Genomic DNA, 19461 nt, shown 5'->3' on the forward strand with positions numbered 1-19461 from the left:
ACGTTAGTCTGTATCCGCAAAAAGAACAGGACTAGTTGTGACACCTTAAGGACTCCTGTTTTTATTTCTCTCTCTGTTAGCCTTAGGTGATTAGTTTAGCTGCTTGGTAACTCAGGTGTTAGTAGTGTTGAGTTACAAGCAGGAGGGAAAGTAACTGCTGACAATCCTAACTTCTAGCAGCTATTTCTGGATGGCAGAGAGAGCATTTCAATACCTTACATACCAGGTACCTTGTCCATCAATCCTCTCTGTAACAAGGCTGAAAAATGGGAAAGAACAAGAATTTAAAACACAGGTGGAAGGAAGAAATGTCAGGATGTTGCTAGAGATCAGATTTGGATCCAAAGTTTGGGGGTGTCTGGATTGAGGTTTTGAGTTTGGTTCATTCTAGAGTTAAGGCTGCAACGTTCTTTCCAAATTTCAGGGTTGTTCAAATCTGGGCTTTTTGATCAGGCCCCATTTCTCCTTTTACATACAGTTGACAAGCACACAAAATATACCAGCGAGTAAAGGCCAATGGAGTAGATCAAAACAGAGAGAAATAAAACTAGAGATAAGCCAGACTATTGCAATATCCCTACCTATCTCTCTCACTCATGGTGGGAAAAGCCACTAGCTGTAGTTTTTGCAAATATTCATGCTTTCCGCCTGATGTTAAGAGTGAGAGGAAATTTACCATTGCATTCATTTCGTGCTCGGAATATTTCCTCTTTTGCAAGGAAATTAAGTAAGTACGTGACTGATACTGACTGATCAGTCAAGGACTGGAAAAGTGACTGAATTAATACAAGGTGAAATATGCACACACACTATTCACTTGTACCAGACCCTACACTCCTCACTCAGACAAAGTTCTCACGGACTTCAGTGAGAGTTTTGGGTAAGGATTTCAAGATTGTGTGCGTGTGTGTATCAGGCATGGCAGGAAAAGAGTGGGTACAAAAGAAGAAAACCCTGAGGTTTTCAAGTCAAGCAATATCTATGTCCAGGAATGTAATGTGGAACTGACAATATGATGCTCTGGGGATTCGGGGCGGAGATGGAATATGGTCAAGATGTTCAGAAAGGTTTTCAAAGCCTTCCCTGGAGAAGGCAGCTGCCCAAAAGACACTTGTGTGTGCACTATAGCGAACACAGCTGTAGGCATGTGTGATGTGACTGCAGTGTGACTTCTAAAACGTCTCCAACTTATTTTGTGACGTGAATCTGATAGGAGCCTTTAATGAATGCAATCTGTTTATGGAGGCATACGGGCAGCACAGTGAAAGCAGCTTCTGCAGGTTTGTTTTCATCCAAACAGACAGCAGAGAAACATATTACACAAGATTGGATTGTTCCAGTCTGAATAAAAATAATTTCAATAAGATTGCTATGCTATTGGACAGTGCTTTACGTAGGCTTAAAGGCCTTTTGTTTTTCAATGAGGTAATGGAACTAGTTTGCATAGCAATAGCCTATGTTAAATGATAAATGTTTTGAATATTGCAGGCCACATCCTCAACAGTGTTTTCAGTGGCTCTACATGACTTAAAACCACCTGAGGACCTTACCTTCTAATTAGAAAGGGTCCTGAACCAAAGCTCTGCTCCACTTGCAAAGTTTGGATCCAGATTTGAACTGCCACCACGTTTGCAGGTGGATCCACTGCTAGGACAGGGCTGAACCAAAATCATCACTAAAGGCATAAGGATTCAGCAATCAGAACTTAGCAGAAAGGTTTCTGATCCATTCACACAGAGTATGGTTTACATTGCAATAAAGACTCAGGTCATAGCTGCATCAGCTGACTTGGGCTCGCAGGGCTTGGGCCACGGGGGGGCTATACAATTGCAGTGTAGATGACTGGGCTCGATCTGGAGTCCAGGCTTTGATGCTCCACAATGGGGAGGACCTCAAAGTCTGGGCTTGGGCTACAGCCCCAGCCCAAACATCTGCACTGATATTTTTAGCTCTGCAGCCCAAGCCTTGGGAGGTCAAGTCAACTGACCTGGTTCTGAGTCTGGGTGCAGTGTAGACATACCTTAAGATACTTTGGCGATGATCATAATATACAAACCTAAACAGAGAAAGGGAATGCAGAATATAGGCCACCTAGTTCTTTCATTTGTTTTGCAGGGCTAAAAAGAACAAGTACACATTTTTAAATTGACCTCAGCTATTCAGATCATCATCTGACCAGAAAACTATGGACAGAGTACAGGGCAATGAAAATGAGCAGGGTGCTGGAGGGATTGATTTATGAAACAAGATTACAAGAGTTATGATAATGACCTACCTATTCGGACTAAGGGCCTGATCCAGAGCCCGCTAAATTCAATGGAAAGATGCCCATTGACTCCAACGGTCTCTGGATCACGCCCTGAGGGAGGGACTGCAAAACTGGTCTACATGCTTTTGAAGGATGTTAACACCAAACAGAGAGAGGAATTATTTAGGGTGGCAAGTGGCGGTATAGATAGGAGTCATGGCATGAAGTTATAGAAGAAAATTTAGATTGACTATCTGGCAGGGAAAACTTATTAAACAGAATGCTGCTGCCACACACTGAAAACAGGAATAAGTAATTAAGAGAGGAGAATTAGAACTGATTCCATGAAATATCCCTAAACAGCATAATTGTCATATTCACCAAATACAGCCCACAAGGAACTGGAGCAACCCAAGAAACCAGAAACTTCAGGGTGTACTGCTCAGCCTTTCATGTCCCTCTCAGACCTAGGTGTGACTCATTTGAGTTCAGTGATCGTTAAAAGTTAGGCCAAGCGTTTTGTGTGCAGAACACAATGGAAGCTCCCAGACAAAAGGCACAGAACAAAAGGCACAAGAAGAGTTGCAACAACAGGGTGCAGTAAGAGCGGGGGTGTTTGTGAGTGCGTGGATTGGAAGGTTGTTGGCCAAGAGTTCAACGGGGATTTGAAAGGCTAATGGTTATTGAGATTGGTTTCTGAGATTCAGATATACATCTATACTGTGATAAAAACCAAGTCTCAGAGCCTAGGACAACTAAGGTGACCAAACGTCTTGATATTAGGGACTTTGTCTTATGTACACAACTAATCCCCTGCAATGTGGAAAAAAAAAGTGTCCCGATTTTTCACACTGCGAAAGTCAACAGTGTAGATGCTAGGGAGCCCAGGCTTTGAGACCCTCCCCACTTGTGGGGTCCCAGAGCCCAGGCTCCAGCCCCAGCCTGAACGTCTGTACTGTAATCTTATAGCCCCGCAGCCCAAGCCCTGCGAGCTTGAGTCAGCTGACCCAGGCCAGCTGTGGCCATGCTGTGGGTCTTTTCTCACAATGCAGACATAACCTCTGTCCTCTTGATGAGCTGCTCATAATGAGAATTGCAACGCATACCCGGGAAGAGAGGACTTTTCTGCACCATTGTTCGGTTATTTTAAAAAAAAAAGATGCCGTAGCCTATTGTGTCCCATGAGCACGCAGGCTGAGCAGGTGGGGCAACACAAGCAGAGCATCAACTGCTTTGCAGTATTCAAACAAGAATCAAAAGCAAAGGTCTGAGGCAGTGTTGGCGAATCCAAGCTCTCCACTGAGAGTGAGCTACCACTGTTGTTGGCCCAAGTGTGAGCAACCTGCCCTCATCTTTAATACACAGGGGTGATCATTTTTTCTTGCAGCAGGTCTCAGGACACAATCAGAACCTAATGAGGCTGCTTGAATTTAGGCAAAACATCATAAGTTAGCACCTGTCGTCTCCAGGGGCTGCATTTCACAGATGGGAATGGCTGCAATCTGGTCCATTGCATGCAAATCAGGGCTCCCTTACTCCCCCTTGACCCTCCGCCCCACTGGGGCAGCTGCATAGGTATAAACCTGTAATGCAAACATGCTGGGGCAGTATAAGGAGTGTTTTGCATTGACGTGGCTGATCTCGGTTTAAGTGCTGCTGCAAATCCTTTTTATACCAGCGTGGCAACTCTGCACAAGGGGTTCGCGCAGATACAGTTACACTTGTGGAACCACCACCAGTACAGACAAGCCCTTTTGGGGTATGAGCCTCAGATTTCTGGTAACACTGCCTCCATTTTAAAGCTCACAGGGTTCCCCATCGGGCTTAGTGTCTTAATGTGTACAAGGAAAATCAGAGGGTTGGGAATGCAAAATATATACAGTTCAAGTGGCTTATTTTGGAATTACCTGGGGGAAACTCGCAGGGAAGGGAATGGAAGATGGAATCACCAGTCTTTAGGGCTGAAAAGACACAGAGTGACAGTAAAAGAAAAGCAGCCCATTTCACTCAAGGTGTTATTTGGTACGCAGAGGGAATCCTTATTGCAATCCCTGCTCCGAAGAGATGACGCTGGATTTTCTTGCTTTCGGAGGCGGAGGGGGAGGTTTGACTTCACGTCTGCTGGGCAGTGGTGGGGCAACCTGGAAAGGTAAAACACAACCAGGAGGTGAGAAGTTCTTCTCTACCAGCAACAGACATCTAGATGGTGCTGCATTCCCTGCTATTTATTTCAGGATCAAATCTTCCAATTCCACTCCAAATGGAATTTCTCGGCACCAGGTGATAGAACGCAAGTCTGGGAATCAGTACATTTGGGTTCTGCCTCTGACTCTCTGTCTGAGCTTCAGCAAGCCTGTGTGCCACATTTTTCCCATCTGTAAAATGGGGACAATAGTCCTTTCCTACAGTGCTGGAGCCTTGAAATACCACCTGTCCTGATGGGTGAACTCCACTAAGTAACACCAAGGGCCTGATTTTTCCACTGAGCTGCAACTTGTGTGATCATTTCCACAGGTGCAGTGAGGGCCAAGTGGGTGTAAAATGCTACCCAGTCAGAATGGTAGCATTCACATCTCTTTGCAATGGTGTAAATGACTGCACATGGTGCAAGGAATCAGTGAATCAAGCCACGAGTTCCAGTACAAAAGTCATACCCTTCCTGCACAAAGAACAGGATTTTAAAGAGCGCCCCTTGGTTTTGCACAAATTTGTACTCTTTCTTTGGTTCTTTCTTTCTTGGGTTCTTTGGATTTTTCCCTTCAGCTACTTTAACCAATGCACATTGGCTATTAAGAGGCACATTTGGAATAAGCAAGACCTGAAAAAAGGCTGGGTGAGCAAGAGGCCATGTGCTCTCCCCTTGCTCAGCCTCATCTGCCTGGATTTCAAAACTAGTTAGAGAAAATAAAGGAAGGGTTAGGTGGGGGCTTTATGACTTAAAAAGCAACGTGCAGAAAAATACGTTTACAGTCTCTCCTTACGGCCCTCTGCATCAGTCCCATCTGGCTCCAGACTAAGGTCAATGACAACGTAGCACCAGCATGTTAGTAATCCGTTTTCTTATAAGGCTCAGAGAAAGGGAGCTCTTCATTAATCCTCTTGCGCAATAACTCCCAGCACATCCACAGCACTCGCATATTTCCTGTAGTCAGACCACCTCGTGCAGCAATGCTGCCCCATGTCTCAAGCTGCATCAAATCACATTAGGTCAGGATTTGCAGAGGAGACCTCTAAAACATCCCTAGCAGGACATGTTTTTGGAGACTGTAGGTCAGAACTGAAACAGTCTCATGGTATGATGCTGGGGTATGTCCCAGCCCTGTGAGAGGTGCCATCATTTGGAATCAATGTAAAACTGAGGCCAGAGGCACTGTGGCCTCCAAGGCTACTTCTACACTATGAGCTAGGGGAGCAATTCCCTGCTGGTGTACTCCTATTCCTACCTCTCATCAAGCTAGCATGAGTATAAACAGCTGTGCTGCCATGGCAGCATGGGTAGCAGTAGCAGAGACATGGCTGATTCATGCCAGGTACAACTCCCTGAAACCATGGGTACGTATTCAGCACAGCTCAGTTGTGCCTGCACTATCGCTACTGTGGCTGCATCAATCGAGTGCGAGTATGTGCACATGGGCACAGGAAGCCCACCCCAGCTCATGGAGTAGACAGAGCCAAAAATGTCCCATTTTCATTTTTTTAAAAATAAAGAATGATATTAAAAACTCAGTATTACTGGCCAAATTCCAACTCAGGTTATTACACTATCCCTCTCTAAACTTTCTCTGCAGCTTTGGTTGGATAGGGCGTTCTTCCTGTTCTGTTCCAAAGGGATATTCAAGGTTGTTATGCGTTGTTAAGCAGCTGCTGTGTTCCACTCCAGAGGTGGTTGCATTTCAGTGCAGGATCAAAGGATCCTTAATATGGATATTAGCATGCTAACCTTGTGAAGCACTTTCAGATGCTTTCCAATAAAAGGCACTACAGTAGTATACATTGAAGATAATATGATACCACAATGAGATGGTGACTTATGAAGACTAGAAGATTATCTTGGTCAATAATTTTAATATCAGGGGCCTTGGTTTTCAGAAAGTGAAAACCACCCACCCTGGGAAAATCAGGCTCCTTCCCGGTGTCATAAAGTTGGGCACCCAGAAATCATTAGTCACTTCTGAAAATCTTGGCCTAGAAGTTCTCCCCGTTTCTTCTTTTTTTCAGTAGTGGAGAGTACTGTGATATTTACACCCTGACTATAATTATTAAACTCCCAGATCATCCTGTTAGTTTGTGTTTTCAATAACAAGAAAACACAGAACACTGGATACAGCAGATTTTGCCAAGGCAAGGAAAACATATTCTTTTCAGCTGAAGAAGGGGACTGGCTAGACTGCCTTCCCATGGAGTGGAAAAGTTCTTGCTCTCTTGTGGTTTCAGGAAGCAAACCAGTAAACTGATCAGACAAGTTTCAAGTAGCACCACCCTAAGAGCAACCGGCAAAGTTCCACTGGTGTGGCCTGCTCAAGAGCCAGCTTCCAAAAAAGTGTCAGTTCCAATTTCCCTACCTCCAAAGAGTTCCAGGAGTTGCTATTCTCATAGGGTTTGCTCTTGGGTGGAGGCGGAGGTGGGGTGCTCTGGAAGTTAGCAGTTGCCAATCCATCTGTCTGCAAGGAAGGAAAACCTAGAAACAATAAAGAGATACTTAAGTCAAAGAAGACTGACTTGAGGGTGGGATGGGTTAGGGAAATGGTATTGACCACATGTAATTTTAAAGGAAAATTATTACTATGTTCTGTTTTGTTTTAATCTACTAACAGGCCCCCAACCATTTTACCAGATGAACCTGAACAGATGGGTCAAAGTAAAATCCCAGTTGTAATTCCCCTAACTTCAAAAGATCCAAAAGATTTCTATGTTCGTAATGTGATTCTAAACTCATGTGAACAAGGCATGCCTGGGGGAACAGAAAATTGAATCCATTATCACATCTGAAATGTTCAGAGGGGTTTCCTTTCCACTCAGGCTTCAACCTCAGCATCCACTTTGAAGTTAACTCTGACTGATGGGGTAAATAAGTATCCAACCTTCTAAAAAAATTCCTGAGAAATTGTCCCCCTACTAACAACAATTAAAATGATCTGGATTCGCTACTTAAATCAAGTTTTTGGATTCCCTTCACTGATTTTGTAGAGCTCAACATATTAGTTCTTGCAGTGTATTTCTGAAAACGGTCTTCCAGGTCTCTCATGAATACCATCCTAACTCACAGACCCAAGCTGCTTCTATAATCCAATCTTTCACCATCTAAAATACATAAGGATCTAATTCTCTGTTCACGCCAACTTTACACTAGGGTAACTACACTGGTTTCAGTGGACTTTCCTGATTTGTATCTGTGTAAGAGAGAGAGGAGAATCAGGCCCCACATGTGAACCTCTATCCTTTAAAAACATGTAGTTGTAGTTGTGTCGGTTTCAGGATATTAGAAAGACAAGGTGGGTGAAGTAATCTCTTTTATTGGACTCTTTTATTATTCTGTTGAAGAGAGAGACACTTTCAAGAGCTCTCTGTGGCTCGAAAGCTCGTCTCTCTCACCAATGGAAGTGGGTCCAATAAAAGAGATTCCCTCACCCACAGTGTCTTTTTAAAACATGGCAGAGATCACCAAAATAAGAACAGGGGCATCTTCGTGATGCAACTTTTTCTAAATCTGTATCTTGTGTGTGTGTGCGCACACACGCGTGCACACATGAACACACCAAAGCTTACATCTGCATCAACCAAATCCCATATTTGTCTATGTAAGGGATGCACTCCATAAGTGTCTCACTTTCCTTATCTATTAAGATAAAATCCTTCTTCGACAGGTGAAAGATTTTTAATTTGCCATCTGAGATTTCAGCAGCAATTTATGTCTCCTTATAAAATGTTTTGTCACAAGATGGAGCTGGGAGATACGGACACTTGGCATTTGTAGTTCACTTATTTACAGCACAAAGTGCAAGTTTTGCCCAAGACTTTAGCCAGAGACCTGTTAAAAAAGTGTCCTGGATTCATTTAGCTCTCTGACTTCTTTGGGGCCACTCCAGATTTATAGTGACAAAAATCACCAGGCCCTATAAAACGAACATGCTCTATCATGCTAGATACAATGGGCCTGATTTGCAGAGAGAGTTTCTCGTTTCCCAGGTGCCCACAAATAACTGCATTGGCATTTCACTCAGAAATTTAGCTAGTAATATTCGTTCACATCATTCATTGAAAAGCCTGGATGAAGCCACGCCTAGTAGGTTAAAAACAACTATTTCTGGAAGAAGTTTAATTTCAATTGAATGGGCTGCATACAATTAAGGAGGGTTATTTCAGCCCCTTTGGTAACACAGAGAGAAAGTCCAAAAGGCGAATGGTAAAAGTCAGTGTCTCTTTCAATACACTTTTTCCTACCAGATTTTCTCCCTGGGTCTGACGCTGCCATTAGCTCTAGGGTTATTGCTACGAAAACACCGTATAGAGGCAGTCCTCGACTTTACGATGAATGGCACTTCTGAACTGACACCTGGATTAGACTTACGACAATTGGTTTAGACTTTTATGATGCTCGGTTCTGCAATGGAGTGGATGTTCGAGTGCCGATGTTTCAGGAACCAATTGTGTCGTAAGTCTGAGGACTGCCTGTATTCCAGGGGTTCTCAACCTTCATTGCACCGTGACGGGCTTCTGACAACAAAAATTACTACACAATCCCAGGAGGGGGGACTGGGGACTGAAGCCTGAGCCTGCCCTAGCCCTGCTGCGCTGGGCGTGGGGCCAAAACTGAAGCCCAAAGGCTTCTGCGCCAGGCAGGAGGCCTGTATCCTGAGCCTCACCACCCAGGTCTGAAGCCCTCGGGATTTGGCTTTGACTCCGTGTGGTGGGGCACGTGGACTTTGGGGCTCAGGGTTTGGGTTTGACCCTGGCCCAGGAAGTCAAATGCCAGGTCTGGCGATCCGATTAAAATGGGGTTATGACCCACTTTGGGGTCCCAACCCACAGCTTGAGAACTGCGGGTATATTCTATTACCATAGACACTGTCCAGAAGGAAGTGGAAAGCAAGCTACAGTGCAACAGGACTTACTCTGGGTTCTTGGGGTTTTTGGAGTGATCGGGGGTGGACTGAGTGGGGTTGACTGCTGGAGTGAGGAAGCTTGAAGCAGTGTCAGTCTGCTGTCTCCTAACTGAAGACTCTTTGGCCTCTGTGCTTTTTCTGATGTGCTCTGAGGGAAAACAGAGTAAACAAAACCTTTTGAAGTTGGCGAGGTGGCTGCGCACGCAGGGAATAACCAGACCTGTCAGGAAGGGATCAGCATGTTCCAGAAGAGCCACGTACAAGACAGAAAGGTGCAGTCAGGTGAAACATAAGAGTGCAAGCACATAACTGGCTAAGCAATGTCAAAAGGCAAATGGTGTAACTCCTATGATGCTAGCACTGCTGTTCAAATTTTCAGTGGGGACCTTACTAACTGGATGGCATAGCTCACAAAGATTTCATTATATCAGTTAAGGAAGGAACAGGCTTCTGATATCAGGGAAGGAATTCAGGGTGGAAAATAGCTGCATTTGGCCTAGCCATTCGATGGACACTTTTGCAAGGAGCAGCTCCTGAAAGGAGGCAAAGAATAATGATTCAGGTAAACAGGACCAGGACCAGAAGAGACTGTTTGGGTCATTCAGTCCAAGACGCTACATTTTGCAGAACCAATCCCTCTCTTATTCCAACTAAAGAAGGATGGGTCTTGCTCATGGAGTCCTATTGATTTGGAACTTGGGAGAACTACATGCAATTCTCAACCATCCCACAAACTTCCGGTGTGGCTTTGGTCAAATCGCTTGGCCTCTCTGGCTGAGATTTTCTGGGAGTTGGGTACCTAATTTCCTTAGGTTTATTTGAAAATCTTAGCCTCTTTGCCTCAGTTGCCCAGTCTGTGAAATGGGGATAATGATACTGGTATTACCTCACAGCAATGCCATGAGGGAATATTCAATAATGGTCATAAGGTGCTCAAATACCACAGAGATGGGGGCTGGAGGAGTATCTAGATGGATAGACTAACATCTTATTTAACCTGCTCTTGGCTTTCTGCGGTGATTGTGCCTTGGAAAGCTCCATTTAGAGAGTCTGTCCCTGCCCAGTTCCTCTTATGTTAAACATTGCCCCCTGCAATAGTGAAACAGCTGTCATTTGACACAGATATTGAAAATCTAGCCTATACAATATTTTGGTCCATTTCTAGACGACACTTCATTACTGGTCAGGAGAAATTGGCAGGGTTTACATAGATTCTAGAACACAACGTGTTCTTTGTGGCGATCTATTGCATTAGCTCCCTTCTTTCGCCACTGAACACTGGTGTGTTTTTCACTGTGTAGAAGAGACAGGGCTTGGGCATAATCAATGTAAGAGAGAAATATTGAGGTTGCTGTACACAGGCCAAGCCTGTGGGTCTCTAGCTTTCAGATCAATTTAAACAGCCAGTGCTGCCCAGTGTCACACCAGAGTCTCCCTAAATCCTGGGCTGGACTAGTCAGTGACGGAACAGACTCCTGACTTCCCTACAAACCCATCTCCAAATCAACATCTGTGTATTTTGCAATGTAGTAAGAAAAATACAACCCCAAAGCCCCATGTGTTTCACTGAGCAAATCATATGCGGAATTTACCCTCAGAGGTACAGATTCTACTAAGAATTCTTCTCTGCCTTTCTCAGCAACTTGTAGTGGAGTGGGGCATTAATCAACAGCAAAGTCACCTGCCAGACTTTTCTCCCTGATCATCTTCTACATGCTTAAGTGATCTGCTGAATCAGGGTCTAAAGCGAAGAGCAGCTGACAGCTCAACCTATGGATTAAGCCCTAGATTCTACTTCCTTTGAAATCAACAGGAGCACTTCAATGGCATCGGATCAGGCCCTAATTCAGCAGTCAGCAACCTTTCAGAAGTGGTGTGCCAAGTCTTCATTTATTCTGATTTAAGGTTTCGTGTGCCGGTAATACATTTAAACCTTTTTAGAAGGTCTCTTTCTATAAGTCTATAACATATAATTAAACTATTGTTGTGTGTAAAGTAAATAAGGGTTTTAAAATGTTTAAGAAGCTTCATTTAAAATTAAACTAAAATGCAGAGCCCCCCGGACCGGTGGCCAGGACCCAGGCAGTGTGCTCGCGTGCAGCCTTTGGCACTCATGCCGTAGGTTGTCTACCCCGGTCTAATTTAACACATCTTCAACCCCAGAGCTGCGTATAGACCAGTTTTGCAGACTTTCCCTCAGGGCATGAGCCAGCCAGGCTTCTAGTTCCTATTGAAATCAATGGGAGTAATGCACCCAAATACCGTAAAAACAAGACTCTAAATGACTTGTCCAAGGTCACAGATCTGTGGCAGAGCAGCCTCTCTTTCAAGCTCTAGTGTCCTAACCAATTCCTAAATCGCAGGCCAAATACTCAGCTACTGTACATGTGACTCCAGTGGAGCCATGCTGATTTACAGCTGCTGAGGATCTGGCCCTCCAGCTGGATTTTTCTGAGTGGCTAGATAACAGCTGCCTGTTTGAATACCAAGGGCCCAATCCTGTGCAGCACTGAGCGCTTGAAGCAGTCCTGGGCGTCTGTGAGAAACGAGGGTGCTGAGCACTCCCCTCGTGGAACCTTCAGCGCCTGGGACTGCAAGTTTCTACTTTCAATCAAAGTCGCAATGTGGCTCCTGAAACAAGTTTTCCAAACAGCAGGCAAGTAATTATTTAGCTGACCAGGGCTTTTGGTGTTCGAAGCCCTCCCGGTATTGAGTGAAGATCCTAGTGACAAACAAGGCGGAAGCAGAAGGAAGAACTAGAAACCCCCACTGTGGATTATTATTATTATTATTACTATTATCGTTACCGTTTTGGAAGTCAGCTCAGCTTCTGGCTCCTTCTCCACAATAACCTGAGACTTGCTAATACTCCAATCCTTCCGCTTGAATTTGTTAATCCTGTTATCGGCGTCTTCCTTGACAGGCAGCTCTTCAGCCTTGGAAGCCGTCGACAGCCTTCTCTCCAAGAGAGGCTCGAGAATGGATCTGCCGTCCACACCCCAGGACAGAGACAAAGCAAGAAGCATTAGCCCTTTAGTGAGAAGGCCATCTCTTTTTAGTGGGCACGAGGGTAATTGTGCAAAAGTGAGTTAGGAGCACAAGACTTTCAAAGGGACTTGTGCACTAAGTTATTTGGGCACTTTTGAAATTGCACTGTTTTGTGCGTCGAAGGAAGTGTTGTCCAATGAATAGGGCGCTAGAATGACAGTCAGGAAAACCGGTGGGTCTCTTCCCAGCTTTGTCACTGATCTGCTCTGTGACCGTGGGCAAAGCATCTAGGCCTCGCGGTAACACAGCTACAAATGTGTACACGGAACAGTAACATCAGGAAAGGATTGCAGTTCCCTTCCGTACCATTTCCCTTCTGGAAACACAGCAGCTGAGCTAGCCCCAGCTGACCATCTAGCTCTCTGCAGACCACAATTTGGGAACCACTGGACTACAGACCTCATACAAATGTTTGTATCTCCATCTTCCAAGGTTCAGTGATTCTCTTAGGAGAATAGAAATGCTGTGGTTTCACTGTAATATTACCCACATCATAGAATCATACAATATCAGGGTTGGAAGGGTCCTCAGGAGGTCATCTAGTCCAACCCCCTGCTCAAAGCAGGACCAATCCCCAGACATCATTTAGCAGAATTAGAGATAGGGTACCAGACTGGGACTCAGGAGACCCGGGTTCAATTCCCAGCTCTGCCACTGGGTGACCTTAGATAAATCTATCCCCTTCTCTGTGCCTCAGTTTTCCCATCTGTAAAGTGGGGATAATGACATTGACACTCCCCCCCCATTCTAAAGCCCTTTGAGATTTACCGATGAAAAGTGCTCTGTAAGACCTAAGTATTATTATTTGCTGGTTAGATGAAACCTCGTTTTAAAAGCAAAAGAAAGTTACAAAGTCGCATCCCTTGAGAAGGCGATATTAAAATAACCTCCAAGAGCAAAAGTGAATCCCACTCCCCATAAATGTCTGACATTTTTGAAAGGGCCAGTCACTAACCCATCAGATCCTGGCCTGGAGGAGGTGCTGTCAGATGAGGTGGAGGACGTAGATACCACAGAGGAAGTCACAGAGGTGACAGACAGTCGTCTCAGCGTGGAAGACATGATGTAGGGCAATACCACGGAGCCTGACCTACTCTGCTTCCTCTCCGTCAGAGAGGAAGGCTGCAGACAATATTAAATAAAAGTTGTGAGGAGCTAGGAAATGCTGCTCACAAAGGGAGGGTAATTCGGGGCTGTTTCTTTAAGACACTGCACTAAACAAACAAATCATGTTTACCAGAGTTATCACACCATAGAGCTTCTCGACTTTCTTCTTCAGCTCTTTGAAGCAGGTTGTCAGTCTGTCATGCAGGGGCTTCAGCTGCTCAGTCAGTTTCTCACCATGAATCCTAATCCCTTCAGCCAGCAAAGGCATCTAAAAGAAGGAGCAAAAATACTATGAGCTAATGCTATCAGCAAGCAAGCAAATCCATTCTCATGCTCCAGAGCGCAAGCTGAGTGCTGCAGGGGTCGAGAAAGCATTTCTCTCTCTTTCCTTCCAACCCCCCTATGTTCACACTATCGTGTATGTGTGTAGCATGGGATATGTAAAGTGTGGGGAGAGCACTCAGTCTCCAAAGCAATACAACTGTAAAGTAGGTTTAACTTGGCTTCATTACATGGAAATATATGGAAACAAGTTGACATCCTACTGCAATGGAATTTTCATTGCAACTTCCTTATCTATTTTCATTGTAATATACTGAGCAGGGCAAGCTGCATGACTTTTCAACGGTCAGAATTATGGGGGGAAAAAATGTGGGGTAAAGAAGCGAAATAAATAATAATAAAAAGGAAAAGGGGATGAGCAACTGTTTAGGGTAATGAGAAAAATCTACCCATCATATTCCAGAATAATAGTCCAAAGCAGTACAGTACTGTTCGGAGGAAAAGAAATTTAAGAGCATTTTCTAGGTACAATACTTGATAATTTTTCATCTAGTTTTAAAATTCAGCTCTGACCTACTTCAGTCTATTTTTATATTATATACGTGTATTTGTATTCTGCCTTCTATTAACTGGACTGGATGCACAGGTGTTTGTAGGCCTAGCCATGTGATTCTAATCAAGGCTAAATTTCCACTAGGGTCGAGAGGAAGTTAGCCTGTGCCACAGTGCGACTGCAGTGTTTTGGACCACTAAATAAGAATAGCATAGAACTTTTTCAGATAAAAGGGACATTTGTACAGGCATTACAACTGTGTTCTTCTAACACTTCTCTTCTTTGTGTTCCAAAATATTGTACCAACATCTCTCTCACACACACAATGTGGCAATTCTCCCTCCCTCTCTCTCCTCCTCCCAATATGGTACCTGTAAGGCAATTAAATGCTTAAGTAGTTCAATTTGATCTTGGTCTTCAGGATGTTCTTGGATATATTTCTCTGTGAAAAAGGCCTGAAAGCAAAGAGGAAAGCAGAAGGCATAACAACATTATGTTTTCTTTATAGCCGGCTTTTACCCTGAAGAATGCCAATAGCAAGTGACAAAGATCTGTTTCAGACCAACAAGTGTTTTTTTAAGACAGGGCCCTTAGTGAAATACTTTCTTTCAATAAGATTCCCAGGCCTCTTAACTAGCGTGATGTTACAGATGATAGAACTTTCTTCTTCTTCTTTTTTTTTTTTTTTTTTTTATAAATTAAGAGCTAAGATTGTTTCTCTCAAAACCTGTAAGAAAAATGCTTTTTTTCCCCCTTGAGTGTTTTCCCATTTTTCTCCACTGAAATTTGCTAAAGTACAACCACCTGGTTTAATATTTTTGATTTTCAAAATTTCAGTGGGAAAATAAAAAAGGTAAAACATTAGCACAAAAATGTCATTGATTTCCCCTTTTCCCCCCTCAGGATTTGATCTGCGCTATGTGCAACGTTAATATCCAGAGTAACCACCATTCACTCGACTTACCACCCAAAAGGCAGAATACCCCAAAACAATCCTCATCTCAGTAACAAAGTCTCTCTAAATTCCAGCATACTGTACAAGCAACAAAAGTACACTCATGCAATCCCTCAAAGTTGTACCCAAACGCACAATTTTAAATTCCAACCTCAAAAAGGTTTCAGAGTAGCAGCCGTGTTAGCCTGTATCCGCAAAAAGAACAGGAGTACTTGTGGCACCTTAGAGACTAACAAATTTATTTGAGCATAAGCTTTCTTGGGCTATAGCCCATTTCTTTGGATGCAACCTCAAAAAGGTTAATGAGCCACCCTTGTGCCTGGGATATCCCTGTGCTGAGGAATCCAAGTGCACATGTGGAACAGATTCCCCAGCAGAGCTATTATATGGGGTTTTGCTATGGAAGCAACAGTAGCAATTCCACAGTTAAGACTGTATTGAGCCTTCCACTAAGGCCCCTGGTTCGTAAAACACCTGTAAATCAAAAAAGCACTTGAGTATGTGCTTAGCTTTAACCACATGCTGAAGCCAATGGAATTTTAAATTCATGCTTAAAGATAAGCATGTTCTTATGTCATTTCCTGATCTGGATCCTTAAAACAGCATTAAAATCCCACCAATTCACATGGTCTGTGACTGAATGTAGTCTCAAAAGTTCCCCCCAACCACAGTTCACAGGATAAGAAGATTTTCCAGGTAAAATGCTTGTTAGCTTTCCATCCACTTCTAAAACGGCATTCTGTTATCTGGATTTTATGTACAGGTGTTTGTGGGCCAATGGAGTATAGCTTTACAAAGCCTAAACTCCCACTGAGGTCAACAGCTGGGTAGCCTGAGAGAGAACTGCAGGGCTGGGCCCAAAGTACTTTTCTTGGAAGAGTTTAATTATTAGAGGAAGAAAGCACACCCATGGTACAATGGAGACCTTTGGCTTCCAGCTACAGTGACTCAATTAAAGCTCCGGATTCAGGCTGCTCACAAATGCCAAATTCTCTCTCTGCTGATCCTTAGTTGAAGTAGCAAAATATGAATCGGTTGTGAGCATTTCCAGATGTGGTTACAAATACCTGGAGTTTCCTTGTTTTAAATGCTTTCCCATTCATAATTCTAAACTTTATGTCAACTTTAATTCATAAAATGGGAAAATACTTAGCCAAATTCATCCTTGGTAGAGTGTGCAATCCCTCTGGAATTAGGGGATTCACACCAGGGTTAAATCTGACACAAGTCCCTTTAATGTTTGTGGCTCATTTTGTCTGATCACGACATCTTTTAAAATCAAACATGTTTCCAGCACCACACACTGAAGCTATGAAAACCACCATTACATTTCATGCCAGAGATGGCATTATTCAGGACTCTGCAACGTGGTTAGAGGCTGGAGTAATAAATGTCTTCAGCTCAGCATAATTAACAAGGGAGATATATGTCATGCCAAAAAAAGGCACAAACTGCAAAGGGACAGATTGTGTTTTCATTCTGATTCGAATGCTCTTTGCTGTCACGCTATCAAGACAAAATATATATTGACGCTAGACAGTGATTATAAAAAAAATCCCTGTCTTCCTATCATCACTTTACCTTATTAAAACTGAGACACAATTTACTTTTATCTAGATCTACTCTAATCTATACTGCTGTAGCGTAGGTGCTTTCTGTATTGACAGAAGGGGTTTTTCTGTTAATGCAGTTGATCCACCTCTCCAAAAGGTGGGAACTAAGTTGATGGAAGAATTCTTCTGTCAACCTAGCTGTCTCTACACCAGGGGTTAGGTTGACCTAATTACGGCATGAAGATTTTCACAGCCCTGAGCACCATAGCTAAGTCATTCTAATTTTTAAGGATAGACCTACACCACACACACTTACCTGGTCTCCATCACCATAGCACCTCACTATCTTTTATGTATTTATCCTCGCAAAAGCCCTGTGATGTAGGGAAGTATCGTTGTTCCCATTATACAGATGGAGGACTGAGACACAGAGCAACTATGTGATTTGCCCAAGTTTGTGGCAGAGAAGGGAACTGAACCCATTTCTCTTCATTCCCAGACTAGCACCCTAACCATTAGACCATCCTTCCTCTGCTTTTCTTCTTTCTACTGTTCTTAGAATCTAAACAGATTAGAACAATGGTGAGAGAAAGAAGGGAAGTAGTACTTTCCTCATTTTAGGCACTGAGAGATTAAGGGCCAGATTTTTAAAAGCTACTTAGGCACCACTTTTGAAAATCCTGTTAAGTACCTAAATGCCTTTAGCAACTTGCCCAAAGGCTGTGTAGTAGCTAGGAATTAAACGCAGAGCCCCAGGTCAGTGTTTTAGCCGTAAAACCATCCTTCCACTCCAAAGTCAACACCTTAGACAAGAGATGAGCCCCACATGGAGCCAGCTGACCTTTTCATAGTTAGTGTATCCCCCCATGACTGCAGGGTCCACAATGCCATTCAGCAGCATGGAGAGTGGGTGCACAGGTAGGGCCCGGTCCCAAGCGTGCTGTTGGACACTGTTGCTGATCTTCTCATTGGTCAGCTCCATGGTTTCGATGGCATTCTTCAAAGGGCTGATCTCCTCCTGAACGGTAATGAAGAGAAGACTGAGAAATCCCTCGCTGACCCTCTCTGGAAACTCTTGCTATCCTGCCTGTGAATTTTCACACATCATAGCACAGGCCTGGGCCTCAAACCAAGAGCAGAGCAGAAAAAAGGATTCCGAGCGGCTTCCTGATCCAATTCTGCTGCTAGAATGGGCGATTGGTACAAGTACCACCTCCCTTCCAGTCCAGCAGGAGTGAGAGATTGGGCAGCAGCTTTCCCCACTTCCTCCCTATGTGTGCCCTGCTGCCAATGGGAGAGCAGAGATCAGTAATTCAGAGTCATTTCCTCTTGATCTGATGCTGCTGCCAGTAGGGGCGATGGGGATCAAGCTGTGTGTGTCTCCCACTCAGGTCCTGCAATACCATTGCTGGAGTGGGAGATTAGGCAGCAGCTCTCCCCACCTTGTGGGATCTGCTGCCAGAGTATGTTGGAAAGAGGGGAAGATCAGGTTAACCTGTGTGTTCTCAAGTCAGCCCAGAACCTTGGGGCCCCCAAAAGAGCAAGAGCCCCAACATCTGCTTCTGTCTAAGACTGTCCCCTGCTCTATGTAGCTTTCAACCTGCCAGAGAGGGCAGTGATAATGTGCAATGAAGACATAAAGTGATGGACGCATTAAAAAACAGCCCGGAACTTGACACACCGAAGATTCATTCTTTCTACTTGTACGGGGGCCCCATTCACCATATCTTTAAGAAAGACTGTTTCTCATGCCAATAACCTACAGAAATCTGGGATCGGATCCAAATTCAGCAAAGCACTTAAGTGTGTGGTTAACTTGAAACACTTACTTAAATTCCCATGATTTCAATGGGACTGAAGCACACAAAATGTGTTTTTGGTGAACTTGGCCCCTCCCTATCACCAGGCACTGTGGGTTTGAAATAGAGGTGCATTGCGCCATAGCACCGTACAATTATCCCAGGACTTATTTTGCATTTGGTGGGGTTCCCTTTTTCACTGTTCAAATAGCCAGGTGCATTATACAAGGTAGGGGGGTTTCCTTCCTCTGAAATATGAGGTATTGGCCATTGCTGGAGTCAGCACATCAGACACGATGGGCCGAAGGTCTGATCCAGCCTGCAAAAGCCCAGTGTTGACCAGATATTGACATGTAAAGTCCCTTTACTGGAATCCACCTCTTCCAAGGACTCACCGTTGTAATCTGTTTGGCTTCAAACCACTTGAGGATGCCTGGGAATGTGTAGGCGGTTGTGTAGGTCATTCTTTCAATCCACATGGTCTGGTCGGGGAATTAAAAAGACAAATCCATAAGGAAAACATTGCAATTCAACTCCCACATGTTTTAGGGCTCAAAGCCAGGCTTCCAGCACCTCTAGACCAGACTGTTGGAACTCACTGGGCTGATTTAATGACTTCCATGTGATTATGACAGGTCAACAACAGGGGTAGAATCCAGGCCGTTCGGCAGCAAAGCACAGCTTCCTACTATTAAAGCTAACAGAGTAAGTCCATTAGCTAGTAGCAATAATAGGTTGTTATCCTCTACGTGCATCAGCCCCTTTAGAGGGGGATACAACTCATTGAGACAGTGCATCACATGGAGCATAGCC

The 19461-nt window shown here is 44.0% G+C and overlaps 1 protein-coding gene across 1 annotated transcript in view; it reads right to left on the reverse strand.

The window, feature by feature from the left end:
* Window positions 1–3349: 3349 nt before the first annotated feature.
* DOCK5 (dedicator of cytokinesis 5) overlaps window positions 3350–19461 on the reverse strand; it is a 134047-nt gene continuing 117935 nt past the window's right edge. The window contains exons 44-52 of the mRNA XM_032795300.2: window positions 19044–19130; window positions 17691–17867; window positions 14713–14796; window positions 13637–13774; window positions 13355–13521; window positions 12159–12336; window positions 9361–9499; window positions 6811–6926; window positions 3350–4389 (exon numbers count right to left, since the gene is read on the reverse strand). Coding sequence (XP_032651191.1) covers window positions 4288–4389; window positions 6811–6926; window positions 9361–9499; window positions 12159–12336; window positions 13355–13521; window positions 13637–13774; window positions 14713–14796; window positions 17691–17867; window positions 19044–19130 — 1188 coding nt within the window. The 3' untranslated portion in view covers window positions 3350–4287. The remainder of the gene's footprint in view (window positions 4390–6810; window positions 6927–9360; window positions 9500–12158; window positions 12337–13354; window positions 13522–13636; window positions 13775–14712; window positions 14797–17690; window positions 17868–19043; window positions 19131–19461) is intronic.

This window comes from Chelonoidis abingdonii, chromosome 2, assembly GCF_003597395.2.
Source record: "Chelonoidis abingdonii isolate Lonesome George chromosome 2, CheloAbing_2.0, whole genome shotgun sequence".
NCBI classification, from domain to species: domain Eukaryota; kingdom Metazoa; phylum Chordata; order Testudines; family Testudinidae; genus Chelonoidis; species Chelonoidis abingdonii.